At 45.3% G+C, this 19586-nt stretch overlaps 1 protein-coding gene across 1 annotated transcript; it reads left to right on the top strand.

Moving 5' to 3' along the window:
• Positions 1 to 3850: 3850 nt before the first annotated feature.
• Positions 3851 to 19044, top strand: LOC144598277 (zinc finger protein Gfi-1-like). The gene is made up of 6 exons (XM_078408230.1): positions 3851 to 3965; positions 5967 to 6146; positions 7385 to 7770; positions 11825 to 11962; positions 12370 to 12535; positions 18866 to 19044. The coding sequence occupies exons 1-6, from the start codon at positions 3851 to 3853 to the stop codon at positions 19042 to 19044; spliced, it is 1164 nt and encodes a 387-aa protein (XP_078264356.1).
• The last annotated feature ends 542 nt before the right edge of the window (positions 19045 to 19586 follow it).

Below are 19586 nucleotides of genomic sequence, written 5' to 3'. Positions count from 1 at the left end.
AAAGTTGCAGTACTCGCTCACTCTCGTTACCTGCTCAGTTGCGAACCTACTTGGCTTGAACGAGTAGTTTGCAACCAACCAGTCGGTTGCCGCGATAATGCAGAAGAAGAGAGACACTCTTTCGGTCGTCATCACTGACGCCGCACTTTGCTGCACTTGACACGCTCAGGTCTGGACTTGCCCGCTCTAACTGACCCCTCTCAATGACCCATCGCCAGGCCAGAGCCGGTAAGATAAACCTTTCTCCTCTCCCCACCCCCCCCCCCCCCCCCCACCCCCCGTTGTGTGATTTTTGAATCCGCATAGAACGTGCAGCAGTCGCTACACTTAGAGTCATAGAATGATACAGTGTGGAAACTTACGTCCACAGTTAAGTTAAAGTGGACTTTGAGTGAAAGCGGTCGTTGGGGTCGGCCCGTTTCACGCTCTGGGTCTAAGAGCTGGTTTTAGGGAGGGAACCGTTGGTTTAGGACCATGTCGGGTTCAATAACATTCTCTTCTTCAACAGCGCAGGCTCGCCGAATCTACTGTCTGTAGTAAAACTCACTCCCGCTTCATCCTGAGATCGGCATTAAACCAGCGTTCCCTTTAACGCGGGTTTGGGGTATTTAGGACAGAATTTGCCCCGATTCCGATCTTGCTATGAGGAATCTATAGGTAAAACCCGGCGAGCAGCCACCGTTCTTAAAGACAACCCGATGCGTTGCTTCATTTCTACTTCCTGGTAAATCCTGTTATGATTTTATTCCATACTCTCAAATCAGAAACATCGACAATTTTAAATTAAGCACAGGAAGGGCGAACTGAGTGCTTATTCAGTTTTTATTTATTTTTAGAATAACGTCAAACATTTCGTACAAAACCCAAACTTGTACCATCGAGCTACCTCTTACAATGCCTGTCTATTGAGAGCCTTGTCTGTTTATATCTGGACTCTGAGTCTTGCCCGTGTGATTAACCCCGGCCCAGGTGAATTCGGACATCCCTTTCCTCTCTCATCCCAACACTGCCTTGACACTGGCCAGCCGAGGGGTGGGAGACGGGGAGCTGTTTTCTATTTTATCTGCAATCTTACACATTGAGTCCACACAAATCACGTTGGCCAACTGCAAGGTTAAGAAACAGTTCAATAGCGCCGCGCAGGTTGATCTTGCACGGGTGGGTCTGTCTAAAAGCTACGGCGCTGGTGTGTAAGCGAACCCACCCCTGTTCCTCTTGCCACAAGCCGGTGGAGTTACGACCACACCTGACTCCGGTTTTATTCTAAACGCACGGTGGTGGTGTGACATTTGGCAGAACTAATGGAGAGGTAGTCTTCGCATTGCCAACTCTGCCTCTCGCTCTCCTACGTTTTAAAGACTTCAGTCCTACACCAAGAGCGACTTCCACAGGCGGGGATCCAGTCAAAGCTGCAGTGGCAAAGATGCAATATGAGGCAGAGATCCGGAACAGTACAGCACAGGAACAGGCCATTCGGCCCACAATGTCCACGCCGAACATGCCCGGTTAAACTAATCTCTTCTGCAGGTGTACCCTGCATATTTATTTACCTGTCTAAAAGCCCCTTAAACGCCATAATGTATCAACTTCCATTATCGACCCTGGCAGCGGGATCCAGGCAGCCACCATCCTTTGTGTAAAAAAAAAAGCCCTCTAAACGTTGTGCCTCTCACTTTAAACCTCTGTCCTCTAGTCTTCGATATTTCCACGCTGGAAACAAAAACGTCCCGACTGTCTACCCTGTCTGTGCCGCTTCCTCTGTCTCACATTGTGACATCCCCTTTCTTTTTGTAAAACTCAGTGCTGTTTTAAAGCGCGGGTGACGGGCAACATGTTTGGTAAATATACGTTAATTGTTTGTCGGTTTCACGCTGGGAATTTTGACTCCCATTGAAGGTGGGATGTGCTGCGTTTCAAAAGCCGGTGATTGAGAGGAAAATCTCAATCTCCCAAATTGATCGCAAAACCATGCCCATTTGATCTAAGTTTTATTCCGCAGAATTCGGCGGAGACTCATCAAGGCAGGCTGTCCGCTTAAACGGCAGACTTTCCCACTCTCCATAAGGGACAGTAGTTAACCCTACCGAAGGGCACAACAAACGAAATGTCAGCTCAACACACGACAGAAGAATGACGGAGCGACGCAGACAAAACCAGAACACCTCATAACTGGTGCTTAGGGAGAAAACTATTGACTAAGAGGCTTTGCAAATTTAATTCGCTGCAGGAATCCCCCCCCCCCCCCCCTCCTCCTCCCCTCGTGCTTTGGAAGAACAAATGCTTTGAAACATTTACTTTGAAACAAAGGCAAAACAACCGCATCAAGAGCTGCTGAGGTGGGTTAGATACAGAATTGTAGGGTAGACAATCAGAACCTTTACCCCAGTGTAGAAATGTCAAATGTGTAGGTTTGAGGTGGGAGGGGGCAGAGTTGAAAGATGATCGTTTAAAGTTTAAATGAGATGATAATCCACAGAATCATCGCCTCCAAACGAAACAAATTTCGTGGTGATTTAAACAAGTCAACAGCTAGAAGATAGTGCAGTACAGGGCCAGGCCACAATGTCTGTGCCAAACATGATGCCAAGATAAACCAATCTCGTCTGCCTGTACATGATCCATATCCATCCATTACCAGCATATCCACGTGCCTGTTTCCATCACCATCCCTGGCAACGCGTTCAAGCCACCCACCATCCTCTGTTGTAAAATAAACTGACCCGCACATCTCCTTTAAGCCTTGGCCCTCTCACCATAAAACTACGACCTCTCGTCTTTGACATATCCACCCTGGGGAAAAAAAGTTTCTGATTGTCTACCCCATCTATGCCTCTCATGATTTAATATACTTCTATCACGCCTCCCCTCGACCTCCAGCGTTCCAGTGAAAACAATCCAAGTTCAGTTGAAATCCAACCTCAATTGGACTCTGGTTCTGAATTAGGTATTTAAGGTTGTAGTGGTTTCTTGATGAAATTCCCCCCCTCACATCCATCCTGTCGTTAGATCACATGGCTGCCCTGTGAGTTTCGCCCGTGTTTTATCCATTCTCTCTGTCCGCACGCCACATGCACAAGTGACTCAGGTGACACAGGTGTCCAAGTTACCTGAACCTCCAACGTCGTTTCCAACAATGCAGAAAATTGGGACCCTCATTTTAGCCCGGTGGGGAAAGGGTAAATAATTGATTAGCTTCAACTGAAATTCGAATCAAGATTAGGTAAATAGGAATGGGATATAAATAGTTAACATTATCAACATAACAGTTAATATAATCCATTGGCCGCTGTGTTGGTTGGAATATTTCGCGATTTTTTAACACCCTTCCGTTTGTGGGTGCGAAAGATAAGAGTTCCTCTCAAATTCTTAGGAGTTTTTTTTTGCTAGAACTTGCTAAGAGATAGCGGTCAGTAGGAAGTTTCGCAACGTGACTGTGTCAATCTCACCCTGGCTCCATTTCAGGTACAGAGCTATCATGGTGTCCACTGAGTATTGTGTAACAGAGGAGAATAATAGTGTCACTTATCCCGATTGCTGTCAGTTTGATTTCCCAGTGGGAGAAAGAGAGACCTAAGATTAATTTGAGTGTGGCCGGCGGTGGCTTGTCCAATCGGGTGGCAAGGATTTGTATGGGGAGCTTTGTGTTCGCAGCTGGCGGGGCAACACCTGGTAAACGGGGAGCGCACCTGCGCAGGCGCCAAGCCGACTCGCCCAAGCCTATATCTAACCAATGATGTGCAACTCCACAGCGCTCAAATCGAGGACTCTTCTCTCCGGGAATTAAAAAAAAGATTCAATTGCTGCTGAAACTGATTTTGTCCAAGACGAGCGTGTGAAGAAGGCTTGCGAAATGCCACGGTCGTTCCTGGTGAAAAGCAAGAAGGCACACAGCTACCATCAGCACAGACCCATCGAGGATGACTACAGCAGCAGACTGGAGCTCATATTGAAACATATCTGCTCAGGTAACCGAACGCACACACACCGCAGTCACACCATAGTCAACCCTGAGCCACGGTCAACATTTCTATCAATTGCCTTTACCTTACGGTTGTCGACTAATGCATTCTACATGTTAGAACTCGAAAATGGAATACGGTTTTAAACAATTATATTTCCTTATTGATTTTACTTTCTAATTATTTACGGCCAAAATCTGATGTTTTCAACTGCTTGCCGTTTTTTGTTTTTACACATTAGAATTCGAAAATGGAATACGATTTTAAAACTGTACATTTCCTTATTGATTTTATTTTCTAATTGATTACGTTGGAAGGAACTGCAGATGCTGGTTTACACTGAAGATAGACACAAAATGTTGGGGGTAAATGTTCCCAATGTTGGGCGAGTCCAGAACCAGGGGCCACAGTCTTAGAATAAAGTGGAGGCCATTTAAAACTGAGGTGAGAAAAAAACTTTTTCACCCAGAGAGTTGTGAATTTGTGGAATTCTCTGCCACAGAGGGCAGTGGAAGTCAAATCATTGGATGGATTTAAGAGAGAGTTAGATAGAGCTTTATGGGCTAGTGGAATCAAGGGATATGGGGAGAAGGCAGGCACTGGGTATTGATTGGGAACGATCAGCCATGATCACAATGAATGGCGGTGCTGGCTCGAAGGGCCGAATGACCTCCTCCTGCACCTATTTTCTATGTTTCTATGTAACTCAGTGGGTCAGGCAGGTAAAAAGGGATGACTGACTTTTCGGGTCGAGACCCTTCTTCAGACTGGGTTTCTGAAGAACTGCCTGACCCGCCGAGTGCCCCAGTATTTTGTGTTTGTCTGCGGCTAAAGAAATATGATTTCAACTTTTTTTGCAATTTATGCTTAGGATGAGTAGGTCACATATTATCCTGAATGCATCAAACTGTTTTTGTCAGTGTGACTTTAAACATATTTTATAGATTCAGTGTTTTCTTTGATCTTTTTAGATGTTTGGTAGACGCGTTGATTTATTAATGATCCCGGTTTGTGGTTAAATTAAGCCCTCTATTTCACGGAATGTGTTAATAATTTAGGGGTCAGTTAATTGTCAGTTTCAGTCATTGTAAACTGACGAAGGATCTTCGGCCTGAAGCGTTGATATTGTTTGTCTTCTCACTGACGTGTAGTCAGTCGGCTGTTTACTTTTGTCAGCTTCAACGTGTCATTTCAGTCATCTGAAGTAAGGATTTGATACAGTTCCAGACAAAATAAAAGTTCTTCACTGCGTCTTGGTAATAATACAACGCGAGGTTGGGGGGACATGGAATGTTTTCTCAGGAATGCCAGAGATTGAGTGGACACCTGGTAGAAGCACTGTATATAAAATTATGACAGCCATGGATAGGGTAGACAGTCAGAAGCTTTTTTGCCCCAGGTGAAATGTCAAAGGCTAGCGGGCATAGCTTTAAGATGAGAGGGGCAATGTTTGAAGGAGATATGTGGGGTATTTATTGTATATACAGTGGGTGACGAGTGCCTGGGACGTGCTACCAGAACGGCGGAGATAGGCGCGATAGTGGCGTTTAAAAGGCTATTAGGTAGACACGTGGAGAAGCAGTGAATGGAGGGCCATGGACCATGCGCAGAGATGTGAGATTAGTTTATCATCATGTTCGGCACAGACATTGTGATCCTGTGTGGTACTTTGCTGTGTTCTGTGTTCTAATAAACCAGAACCAATATGAATACCAATTTCCGAAAGACGTGAGGAATCCAAATGTTTTCAAATACTTAATTTTCAATTATAACATTATTAATTTGTACAAATCATTTTAAATAGTAAAGTCACGCCGTGGAACTAGTTTATGTTTTGGTCTGGAGGAAGCATGTATGTATTGTACTCCTAACTTCGGCTGTTAATAGAGGCGGCATTTACAATAGATCAATTAAAAGCTGATGACAACAAAATGCTTTCACGAACACTGCGCCGCCAGTTTGATAAGTTCCTCTGGTCCTTCCTCCCTACCCCAAATGTGATCGCAGACAACAAGGTGCCGGGAGATGCTCCCTGCCCGGACTCTAAGGGCGGAGTTTCGCCGAGATCCCAAGCGGTGGAGGCGGCCGAGGTGCCGGAGTCCCCCGAGAGCTGCGAGGAGGGTGACTGCGGCAGAACCACCGACTATGAGAATTTCTGGAGACCTCCTTCTCCCTCCGCATCGCCAGGTACCTGCGCGCAGCGCATGTCCGTGGGAGGGACGGGGTCGGCATTCTGCACTGACAAATTATTAGGCGGTAACCACAAAAAGCTGGAGTAACTCAGTGGGACAGACAGCAGTTCTGGAGAGAAGGAATGGGTGACGTTTCGGGTCGAGACCCGTTAGGCGGCTGGGGCAGTAGATGAAGGCAAATAGAAGTCAGTTCATGTTCATGCCATTCAGCCCATCAAGTCTATTCCTTCATCCAATCGTGGCTTATCTATCTATCTTTTCCTCTCAACCCCATTCCCCTGCCTTCGCCCCATAACCATTAGCACTTTTACTAATCAAGAAAATATCTATTGGCTCGGCCTCCCATAGTCTTCTGTGGCAACGAATTCCACGCATTCGCCTGTCTAAACCCAGCAATAGGCATTTCATCGACAAATCACTTCCTAGCACAGCTGCAAATGGGTAGATCAAATTTGTTATTGATATTAGTATTAGCGGAATCTCGTATTGAAAATATTTTAAGCCACAATATTTTAAGGAAATGCAAATGCTGGAATCTGATGCAAAATACAAAGTGCTGGAGTAACTCGGCATCTCTGGAGAACATGGATGTCCTATCCCCCCACATCCGGACCAAACTCACTACCCCAAACCGTCAGAGACTCCTCCACACTCACCACATGCAAAACATCACTGAAGTCTCACCTGTTCAGTACTGCCTTCAACCACTGAAGGTCACCTCACCTTCTGTCTCCTTTCTCTGTTCGTTTACTTATTTATCTATTTATTCACTTCCCTATGTTCTCTAAATCCCTGTAAAGCGTCTTTGAGTATATGAAAAGCGCTATATAAATGTAATGCATTATTATTATTATTATGGATAGGCGTCGTTCGGGTCGGGACCCTTCTTCAGACTGATTGCGGAAAGGGGGAGGGAGGGGGGAGAAAGATGGAGAGAATCGGTGGGGGCGTGGCTAGGTCTGGCAAGTGATAGGTGGACACAGATGGATGATTGATACAGTGGAAATATTTTCCTTAACGAGAGATAATGCGCTTTGTGCTGGCCGTTGTTTATTGAACAATTGAGTAATTCTAGATATAATTAGAATGTTTACAATCCGTTCAAGTATCACCAAAAAAATGTGTTTGTATGCGTGCAATCGTGTAAAATTGGATAGTTTGAACTAAACTAAACTAAACCGAACTCAATGTTGTTTATGATCTCAGTGTCTTTCCATCCCTGTGTTTATTTAGACTCTGAGAAATCTCTCACCCCGTCTGCGGAGGAGAATCACCCGTTTGCGACGCCGGTGAAGCAGTACGCGTGGAATAATTACCCAGGTTCCGAGTTAAAGTACCTGGTGCAAAATTATCGCCCCCCAGCTCTGGAACGGAGCTCCGCCGTGGGGCTATACGACGAACGCAGCTCCATGCCCGGGCTCTACCCTGGCTCCGCCCAGGGCCTGTACCCCGAGCGCGGCCGTGCCCGAGGGGTTTACAGCGACCTGCGGCCCGGTCTGTACCCCGAGCGCGGCCGCAACTTCCACGAGAAAGGGAACGAAGTGAAACCCGAATCAGGCCTCCTATGCACCCAACTGCTTCTCAACAACGGCTCCTACACGTGCATCAAATGCAGCAAGGTATATATCAAGGATGAGTCGCACCCTGCCCACTCCATTTGCTCCCCTCTCCCATCACGCAAAAGGAATAGAAGTGTGAAAAAGCACACCTCCAGGTTCAGGGTTCTTCCCAGCTGTTATCAAGCAACTGAACCACTACCACGACCAGAGAGCAGTCCCGAACTACCTCTTTGGTGTCTCCCGGACTATCCGTGATTGGACTTTGCTGGCGTTGCCTCGCACTAAATGTTATTTCCTTATCAGGTGGCTATACGCTGTAAATTGATCAATTGCAATCATGTATCGTCTTTCTGCTGACTGGTTGGCACGCAACACAAGCTTTTCACTGCACCTCGATACACGATAAACTAAACGAAACTAAACTCGTGCCAGCTCACACCAAATGGTTCTAGTATATTGATTTCTTCCAGTTTATCCGTGGTCTCCATCTACATTCTACTGGTGTCTCACCCAATCCAAGGTGGCTGCCGTGTTGTCCTCAGAAAGGACACGTGGACTGCTGCATGGTTATGGAAACAGGAGCTTTCCTCCTGCCCTCTGTTGCTCAATTCACGTTCACGGGTTATAGGAGCAGAATTAGGCCATTCGGCCTAGACGTCAACTCCACCATTCAATCGTGGCTGATATATCTTTCCCTCTCAACCCCATTCTCCTGCCTTCGCTCCATAACCCCCGACATCCGTACTAATCAAGAATTTGCCAATCTCCACCTTAAACATATCCATTGACTTGGCCTCCACAGCCTTCTGTGGCAATGGATCCCAATTATATCACGACTTAGCCCTACCTCAACTCAGTGTTTGTTTCTCGGCCCCAGATGCCAAACTTTTACGGTGAACAGGCCATCTATCAGCATCCCTTATTATCTTTGATCCCTGCACCCCAAGGAGACCTCTTCCACCGTCATCCAGCCTCACAATTCGCACCTCTGTTATCCGGATCGCACACTTTTTGTCTTTCCATCTCTGTTCAATCATGGATGGGAAATGTTTATAGGGATATAGGGATATGGGCCAAACGCGGTCAGGTGGGACAAGATTAGATAGGGCTTTCTCGTCGACATGGGCAATGTGGGCCAAATGGCTTGTTTCCATGCTGTATGACCATATCTACCTATCAACCCACCCCCTCACCTGTATCCACCAGTCACTTTCCAGGCTTCGTCCAGCCCCATCCTCTCTTCCAGCTTTCTCCCTCTCCCACCACCACAATCTGCCTGAAGAAGGGTCCAGACCCCAAACGCCACCTATCCATGTCCTCGACGGGTGGTGCTTGACCGCTGAATTAATCCAGCACTGTTTGTTTTATCTAGTTAAAAGTAGTAACGCAAACTTAGTTAAGGCGTTCAGCCCCTTACCGATCAAAGAGGCCACTCATAACATAAAGCAATTAACATTTCCCTGCAATAACGATCACAATTAAAACACTAAAGATAGGCATAATAAGTTGGAGTAACTCAGCGGGTCAGGCAGCATCTCTGGGGAAAAGGAATAGGTGACGTTTCGGGTCGAGACCCTTCTTCAGTGATGATTTCTGGACCACGAGGGACCATAATTTTCCCTAACGAACATCAATTTCATTCTTATCAAGTGTTCGGCAATAATTGTATTAATTGTATCCCAGTTGCAAAGTATCCCATTAGGCATTGAGTTACATTTCAGTTCACGTTAAATGATCATTCCTTTATCAACCTTGCATTGGTCATGAGAAATACATGGGTCCCACTCTGAATCGCAATTGCTCTGGGCTCTTGACACGAACTAAAGTATTTCCATATGTGCCCCAGTCAATACATTCGTCTATTTATCAGTGGCAACACTGCAGGGATGAAGCATTATGGCCAGTTGTAGCAAGAGGAAAGAAACACATGAACCAAAGCGCTAAATGTCGCGTGTACAAGCAACATTTGTGCTCTAAAGATGGGATAAGTTGGAATTACATTAGAGCAAAAATCAGATTAAAATGCAGCTGGTGTAAAACTGAACACACACATACACACACACACACACACACACACACAAAGGTAACGTCCGGCCTGGCGATTATTTCCAGCATTCCTTTTTACTTCAGTATTTCTCATGACCAATGCAAGGTTGATAAAGGAATGATCATATAGATAGATAGACAGATAGATAGACAGACAGACAGACAGACAGACAGACAGACAGACAGACACAGACAGACAGACAGACAGACAGACAGATATATATATAGATATATAGACATATAGATATAGATATAGATATAGAGAGAGGAGGGGGGGGGGGGGGGAGAGGGAGGAGATAAAACAGTTCACACAACACAAAGTGCTGGTGCAACTCAACAGCTCAGGCAGCATCTTCCATAGAGGGAATGGACAGACGACATTTCGGGTGGGAACCAGACCCAGATTATTTGTATCATGTTGCTTTGTATCCCTTTCTCCGTTCCTCCTCGCCTTCTCTCCTGCAGTTGCGAAACACGTCTACACCACCCGCACCGCCACCACCACTACCGGAGTCCTTCAATCCCTCTTGATCCCCACCCCATCGCAGCCGTTCCCTTTGTTCTCTCCATCCCATCCCCTTTCTCTGCGGATTGAAACATACTAGATGGATGATAATTATTAATTCAGATCCATTATTTTTCTGTGCTATCCCCAATATTGTGGCATCTCATTCTAATATCAATGATTCCTGCGTAGGACAACACACGAATCAAATATTCCAATGGAGACAATAAATACAGTATAATACCGTAAGGAGAATTGAATCACTGAATTTCATTTTGACCGCATAGATTCTGATCTCGTGAGCGATTTTAATATTGAAAAACGCTCAGTCGGTCGCTTGGCGCCCACAGAGAGTGGACGTTGGCCTGACGGTTCAAATCAACTTCTGATCCACAGTGAGGAAGAGGAAATTGGGAGGTGTAATGGAAACATAGAAACATAGAAAATAGGTGCAGGATGAGGCCATTCGGCCCTTCGAGCCAGCACCGCCATTCATTGTGATCATGGCCGTTCATCCACAATCAGTAACCCGTGCCAGCCTTCTCCCCATATCCCTTGAAACATTCTTCCGGTCTCATTAATTTAGTCTTCGTCCAAAGAGTTGGAAACGCCTTAGTATTGCAGTTGCGCAAACATTCAGTGCAAATGGCTGCAATAAAAAAAAACCAGAAGTGGTTCATCTTAAATTAAATAGAAATATACAGGACAGGAACGGCCCACTTTGGCCCACAATGGCTGTGGCGAGAATGATGCCAATTCACGAATACGCATGGGGCACTTTCTTTTGATGTATTTAATCGGTTTTCAATATGTTTTTTATATACATTTCACTCTCTTTTTTGCTGGGGTTTCGATTTATATTCAAAACGACACAAAGTGCTGGGGTAACTCAGCAGGTCAGGCAGCATCGCTGGAGAAAGAAGGGTCTCGACCCGAAACGTCACCCATTCCTTCTCTCCTGAGATGCTGCCTGACCCGCTGAGTTACTCCAGCTTTTTGTGATACCTTCGCTGGAGAACATGGTTAGATGACGTTTCGGATCGAGGCCTTTCGATTTATATAGGGTTTTTTTTAGACAACTGATCCTATTTTAGGTGAAAATAGACACAATGCTGGAGTAACTCAGCGGGACATGCAGCATCACTGAAGAAAAGGAATCGGTCGTGACCATTCTTCAGTCTGAGAGTCAGGGGAGGGTGAGAGAGAGAGACTAGCGATATGGAAGGGTACAAAGAGCATGCCAGGTGTTAAAGGATGTCGGCGTTCACACGGCAACAATGGAAGTGTTGGGGCTCTGTGTAAGAAAATAACCGCAGATGCTGGTACAAATCGATTTATTCACAAAATGCTGGAGTAACTCAGCGGGTCAGGCAGCATCTCGGGAGAGAAGGAATGGGTGACGTTTCGGGTCGAGACCCTTCTTCAGACTGAAGTGTTGGGGCTCTGTGTTCCAGTTTCTCATCACCTCTCATGGCCTTCGGTCGGGTCGGAATCCTCGGGAGCACCGGCCGCGGTCGTGATTTCCTTCATGTTTGTTGACAACGTTCCTGCTTCCCCCGCCAGGTTTTCTCCACTCCTCACGGTCTGGAAGTCCACGTCCGCCGGTCGCACAGCGGCACACGGCCTTTCGCCTGTGATATCTGCGGCAAGACCTTCGGCCACGCGGTCAGCTTGGAGCAACACAAAGCGGTTCACTCGCAGGTACTGTGCAACTATCAGCTTCTGCAGATCAGCGTAATTAAAGTTATTTTTTCCTCAATACAAAATAAATATTGCAGATGTTTTGGAAATCGGAAAATAAAATACAGAGAAAACGCTGAGAAGACTCATTTTGCCAGGCAGCATCTGTGGGGAGAAACACACAAAGATCATTTTGCAGGACAGGGAACTTTGACCTGAAATGTTAACCTTTTCTCTTTGTACCGGTATTATTTGCTCTGTTGAGTTTCATTTTCTATTGTTATTTGCTTAATTGGGCTGCATGCCATTACCCAAATCCGGTACCATGTTTGCCAATAATTTCGAGCATTGTGCTTTATCAATTAAGGGTCAAGTTGTAATTTTATTATGTTAATTTGATTTGCAATTTCATTTGGGGTTTTTTTTAGGAAAGGAGTTTCGATTGCAAGATCTGCGGAAAAACGTTTAAAAGGTCTTCCACGTTGTCCACACACTTGTTGATTCACTCGGACACCAGGCCTTATCCGTGTCAATACTGTGGGAAGAGATTCCACCAGAAATCAGACATGAAAAAGCATACCTTCATCCACACAGGTCAGTGAATGCTCGGCGGATGCTAAGCACCACGTTTGCAGTGTAACGAGTATGTCCATCACTCTTCCTTTGTACAAAACTGAAACCAAGTTATCATTTCACTCCACAAAGGGCGGGCCCTCGAGATAAATCGATTAGACTCGAACTAAACATTCACCGTTTGTAAAATACGATGGTAATTGTTTTTCCCCACAATGCAAAACGTCGATGTTTTTAAAATATAATATTCAAGTTCTGTTTGGATAGCATGCAAGGCACTGGTTTTCACTGTACTTTGGTACACATGACAACAGACAACAGACAACAGACAATAGGTGCAGGAATAGGCCATTCAGCCCTTCGCGCCAGCACCGCCTTTCACTGTGATCATGGCTGAGCTTCCACAATCAGTACCCCGTTCCTGCCTTCGCCCCATATCCCTTGACTCCGCTATCTTTAAGAGCTCTATCTAACTCTCTCTTGAAAGCATCCACAGAATTGGCCTCCACTGCCTTCTGAGGCAGAGAATCCCACAGATTCACAACTCTCTGGGTGAAAAAGTTTTCCCTCATCTCCGTTCTAAATGGTCTACCCCTTATTCTTAAACTGTGGCCCCTGGTTCTGGACTTCCCCAACATCGGGAACATGTTTCCTGCCTCTAGCGTGTCCAATCCCTTAATAATCTTATCTGTTTCAATAAGATCCCCTCTCATCCTTCTAAATTCCAGTGTATGCAAGCCCAGTCGCTCCATTCTTTCAACATATGACAGTCCCGCATCCCGACAATAATAAACCTAAACTAATAATAAACCTAAACCATTTTTTGAGTTCAAATCAATAGGTTTTTAATTAATAAATACTAATTCCTGGTAATGCAGGGATTGGGCAGATATGGATCATGTGTAGGCAAATGAGATTAATTTCGCTTGGCATCATGTTCGGCACAGACATTGTGGGCCGAATGGTTTGTTCCTGTGCTATACTGTATTATGTTCTATATATTTATAAGGCAGTAAGTTATGACCAAAATGAAACACAACACATCAGAGAGGAAAACCTTTCATTTTGCACCAGGATCACTGGATACAATGAAGAAAAGATTAAAACTACCTTTTCACAGGGACAAGATCACCCCAATCTCATGATCCAACACGGGCAGTAAGTGAAATAATGGAGACACAAGAGACTGTAGATGCAGGAATCATGAGCAAAAACAAAACAAAATATTGGAGGAACTCAACAAGTCTACTACTGCAATCCTGATTCAAAACCTCCTCCGCTCATTTCTCTTCACAATTGCCGAAAGACATTTAGACAAAGTGCATGAATAGGAAATGTTTAGAGGGATATGTACCAAACGCAGGCAGGTGGGACTAGTGTTGATGGTGGGGCATGTTGGTCGACGTGGACAAGTAGGGCGGAAGGGCCTGTTTCCATGCTATGATTTCCTCCAGCATTTACTTTTTTTGGCAGTAAATTAGATAATAGCCGACGAGTAGCAATCTCGGTCTCGAAACCTTCAGTTAATCCTTCACCTTTCCCCTACCGTTGCGTGAAACTCGTGTTTCCTGATGTCTTTTTTCATTATGATTCACAAAAGCCCAGTTTCCCGGCTGGGGTTTGTATGCATTTCATTCTTCATAGTTTGCACTGCAACTCAATGCCTGCACAATATTGAATCTCTTTCTGAACAATATCCGATGAAAGAAACGGCTTTTGGCAGCGATTTGATGAACGGCATCTGTTTAATAATGGAATCGTGGCAATCCAATCAGTGGTGCTTTAGTATGACCCGCCCGCTGTTTATTGAGAGCGGCTGTGTGGGATGACTTGCCTGGTATGACTAGCCCAGTCTTGATTTAGAGACCAACGTAAATGACAGGTGAATCACACTTTACTGCGAGGGAAGTCAGCTCGGTGCTCATATGGTCCGCCATGTAAAGGCTGAGGTGACAATAGAAGGGAAAGAGATCAAAGTGACGATCTTATTTCGCATTAACCAACATCATGGTTGAGGCCAGTTCATTGGCTATATTTAAGAGGGAGTTAGATGTGGCCCTTGTGGCTAAAGGGATCAGGGGGTATGGAGAGAAGGCAGGTACAGGTTACTGAGCTGGATGATCAGCCATGATCATATTGAATGGCGGTGCAGGCTCGAAGGGCCGAATGGCCTACTCCTGCACCTATTTTCTATGTTTCTATGTTTCTAAAACGGTTGGAACTTTGTCAGGTTTATTCAGTCATTATAGGGGGTCAAAGGTAGACATTGGCATTTAAGATTGGTGTTCATCGGTTATAAATAGGCTGCCAATTTATCCACGCACAATATTAAAATCAGCATAGACACAAAAAGCTGGAGTAACTCAACGGGACAGGCAGCATCACCGGAGAGAAGGAATGGGTGACGTTTCGGGTTTAACCAGTCGGAAGAAGGGCCTCGACCCGAAACATCACCATTCCTCCTCTCCAGAGATGCTGCCTGCCCCGCTGAGTTACTCCAGCTTTTTGTGTCTAATTTTCGGTTTAAACCCGCATCTGCAGTTTCTTCTTACACATTAAAATCAGCATCGTCCGTAAAATCAGACGGTAGTGGCAAATGTCCAAACCCCTTTCTGAAGTTTGAGCGTTCATTGTGAATTTCCATTTTCTTGTTCATTTTTGTTCTCATTTCGGGTATCGTTTCAAGTAGTTTTATTTCAGCAAACTCGATGCAATTGGATGCACTTTGGATACCTGACCAATCTAACTCTAGTCGAATAAAAGCTATCTTTTTATTCAGGAGGAAACAGCGCAGACAATAATGGGCGGGTCTCGGGTTTCAAAGTCAACATTATCATCTTATCACCTGACATTTAATGGAGGGAAACGACAAAGCAGCTAAAATCAGGGCTAACATATTTTTAGACTGCATACACGTGTGTGGATATCAAACGAATAGAAATGTGGAGTGTGTCTCATGGTTCTTTCTGGACGTGGTGGAGCTTAATTATTGCAGAATGCAGAGTAGAAACTTGTAGAAACACCATCGCTTCGCTCCAACTCTGCAATGTGCTCTCCGGATGTGAGAATGTCACTGTGCTCATCTCGACTAAAAATAAACGTCGAACACAGCATTCACGGCAGATCGAGGCCGATGGTTAAAATGACACATCCACGCCTCGATTTTACAGCCCCCGTCTCAGCATTTCCTGATTTATTCACAAAATGCTGGAGTAACTCAGCAGGTCAGGCAGCATCTCGGGAGAGAAGGAATGGGTGATCAGCATTTCCTGATTTAGCTTCACCTTATCTCTGATAGAAAGCCTTATCCAACACACTCGAACTGACCAGGGTGAAGGAATTACGTGGCGGCCATGCTATTATTACATTCTCCTGCTGTGTCATTCACACAGGGATACTGACAGATTAAAACACAAGGTGCTGGGGTAACTCAGCGGGTCAGGCAGCATCTGTGGAGGGAAAGGACAGGCAACGTTTCAGGTTGGGACTCTTCGGTTTAGGTTTATTATTATTGTGACATTGCTGGTTATTATGTGTAGGGAGGGACTGCAGATGCTGGTTTACACCGAAGATAGACACAGAATGCTGGAGTAACTCAGCGGGACAGGCAGCATATTATTATAGACAATAGACAATAGGTGCAGGAGGAGGCCATTCGGCCCTTCGATCCAGCACCGCCATTCAATAGCTGATCATTCTCAGTACCCCATTCCTGCCTTCTCCCCATACCCCCTGACTCCGCTATCCTTAAGAGCTCTATCTAGCTCTCTCTTGAATGCATTCAGAGAATTGGCCTCCACTGCCTTCTGAGGCAGAGAATTCCACAGATTCACAACTCTCTGACTGAAAATGTTTTTTCTCATCTCAGTTCTAAATGGCCTCCCCCTGATTCTTAAACTGTGGTCCCTTGTTCTGGACTCCCCCAACATTGGGAACATGTTTCCTGCCTCTAATGTGTCCAACCCCTTAATAATCTTATACGTTTCGATAAGATCTCCTCTCATCCTTCTAAATTCCAGTGTATACAAGCCTAGTCGCTCCAGTCTTTCGACATATGATAGTCCCGCCATTCCGAGAATTAACCTAGTAAACCTACCCTGCACGCCCTCAATAGCAAGATTATTATGTTTCTTATTATTGTCTTATGGTTACACGTACCGAGGTACAGTGAAAAGCTTTATTTTGTTTGCCATCCAAACCGATCAGATATACCAGGCAGAGATACAATCCGCTGAAACCCATGGACTAGAGGTAGAGCAAAGAGGAAGATACAGAGTGCAGAATATAGTTCTCAGCATTGTAGGGCATTTTAGAGTATTAGTTCCTTAGACAAACTCCAATGTCTTCAATGGGATAGAGTGGGGGACAGTATCATATCATATCATATCATATATATACAGCCGGAAACAGGCCTTTTCGGCCCTCCAAGTCCGTGCCGCCCAGTGATCCCCGTACATTAACACTATCCTACACCCACTAGGGACAATTTTTACATTTACCCAGCCAATTAACCTACATACACTCCATCTTGTGGAAGGACCTTCCAACAGAAGCTGGGAGGAGAAGGAATGAAGTGGGTGACCGGAGTGGGACATTCAGAGTCAGAGTCTGTCCATTTAGACAATAGACAATAGGTGCAGGAGTAGGCCATTCGGCCCTTCCCACCACAGATGCTGCCTGAGTCGTTGAGTTCTACTCGCACTTTGTACTTTGCTTGCGATAGATTTCTGAATGCAAGAGGCCTCAAGGAACAGGCCAGGGGATAGTATTGAGGTAAAGGCTCGAATGCTGACCCGGGCCCGAATGGCGTGCTCCTGCCCTGTTTTATATCAGTCATATTAAACGACTTCAATGAAAACTTTTAGTGAAAAACCTTTTGCATTCTTTGTTGAATGCAAAGAACTGCAGATGATGGTTTATACTAAAGATAGACACAAAATGCTGGAGAAACTCAGCGATTCAGACAGCATCCCGAGAGGACAAGGATAGGCGACGTTTCGGGTGGCGACCCTTCTTCAGACACTTGCATTCTTTCTCGTTTCGTTTAAATATTTCGATAGCTTGCCTGCTATTTTGGGGTTTTGATACCCAACCTTTACAGTTGGGTAAATTGTAGATATTTTCAGTTTGCGGACCGTGTGATTCACGGCGTGTGTCAGACACTAGAACTAACGAGACCGGTGTCAACGGACCTCAAAGCACAAAGAAATCGTTCCAGAGGCAGCTATTTTCGAATTACTAGCTTACGGGTTGTTTTCGGCGAAGATTCCATGATTGATTAGATATTTTATTTATTGTCATGTGTACCGAGGTACAGTGAAAAGCCTTTTCGTTGCATGCTACCCAGTTAACGGAAAGACTGTACACAATTACAATCGAGCCATCCGCAGTACAGATACAGGGTAAAAGGCAATAACGTTTAATATATGTGGTTATAATTCAAATATGATTGCTTTGCCAATGAAATATACGAAATATCTGCATTATATTCATGATATAAGTGCGATCGCGATCGTCTAGTCTGGATCAAACAATCAATTCATATTTTTACGGCAGAGATATATTCTTGATTAGTACGGGTGTCAAGGATTGTGAGGAGAAGGCGGGAGAATTGGGTTAGGAGGGGGAGATAGATCAGCCATGATTGAATGGCGGAGTAGACTTGATGGCTCGAATGGCCTAATTCTGCTCCTATCACTTATGACTTGATGAAACAAATCGAACAGGAAAAAGAGGACTGTTATCCTTGCAAACCAGACAGACACTTGTTACTATCGGATAGACTCCGTTCTCACTTCCAAATATCCCCTTTGAAATTAGTCCTATTATGTGAGGAAGGAAACTATGTTGTACTCTGCAGATTACCTAGTTTGTACTCAGGTCATCGAATTCCCCTACAAATGAAAAGTAAAAAAGTTTTCCAGTCTTTGTGTAGAAATGAGAATTCTTCCAAAAAGCTTTGCAAGGGCACAGAGTTGCCATTATTGAATGGCGTAGAATAGATAGGCCATTTGAACAACGCGAATCCCGCAGTAATGAGTAGGAATGTACTGCAGACGCTGGTTTAGAAGGAATGGGTGACGTTTCGGGTCGAGACCTTTCGTCAGACTGGTTAGGGATAAGGGAAATGAGAGATATAGACGATGACGTGAAGAGATAAAGAACAATGAATAAAAGACATGCAAAAAAAGTACAGATGATACTTTTGTAGGGTGAAAACGAGAAGCTGGTGCCACTTGGGTGGGGCAGGGATAGAGAGAGAGGGAAGGCCGGGGTTACCTGTCCCGCTGAGTTACTCCTGCTGTTTGTGTCTATCCCGCATTAATGATTTTTTTTGCCATTGTAATGCAGGTGAGAAGCCCCACAAGTGCCAGGTGTGCGGCAAGGCCTTCAGCCAGAGCTCTAACCTGATCACCCACAGCCGCAAGCACACCGGCTACAAGCCGTTTGGCTGCGACCTCTGCGGGAAAGGCTTCCAGCGGAAAGTGGATCTCCGAAGACATCGTGAGACACAGCACGACATAAAATAGTCTGCGATCGATCTCGACACCCGCGCTGCAAAAGGGGGCCCCACGTATGAATTCTGTCCGACCGCACGTGTAACCCTGTGTTTATGATCAAAGCGTTTGTGTGACCCCTGGCCCGACTCTGGCCTTGAACCACCGACTCCAACAGCGGACGCCTGCTCGTTTTATTGCAGTGTACGTGTTTGCATTCGCGTGCGAACTTTTTTTTAAATCATTGGAAATACGTGTCTGATGGTTGCAATAATGTTGAAACCTACGTTTTAAACTATTTGAGAGATGTTCTATTTATATACAGTGCATGTCCGCCCCAGGTTACGAACCCTTGACCTGTGTACAGCCCAGTGTACGAGAGACCAGCGGCTTGGATTTGGCTGTTGTTACCGGGCTGCGGGAATCTTCAGCCTTGTGGGGACTCAGTTCGCGCCGGTAACCGAATTGGTTGAGTTTAACGTTCCGGTTCGTTTACGTTAATTGGCCTATTTATTTTTAATATGTTACCGAGCGGCCGCAGGTCCCACTTGTGAATTGTTCGGGTCTCAGGAACA

This window comes from Rhinoraja longicauda, chromosome 11 (genome assembly GCF_053455715.1).
Source record: "Rhinoraja longicauda isolate Sanriku21f chromosome 11, sRhiLon1.1, whole genome shotgun sequence".
Taxonomy (NCBI): Eukaryota; Metazoa; Chordata; class Chondrichthyes; order Rajiformes; family Arhynchobatidae; genus Rhinoraja; species Rhinoraja longicauda.
Note: the sequence above shows the minus strand (reverse complement) of the source record. Positions and strands in the feature narration are given on the sequence as shown.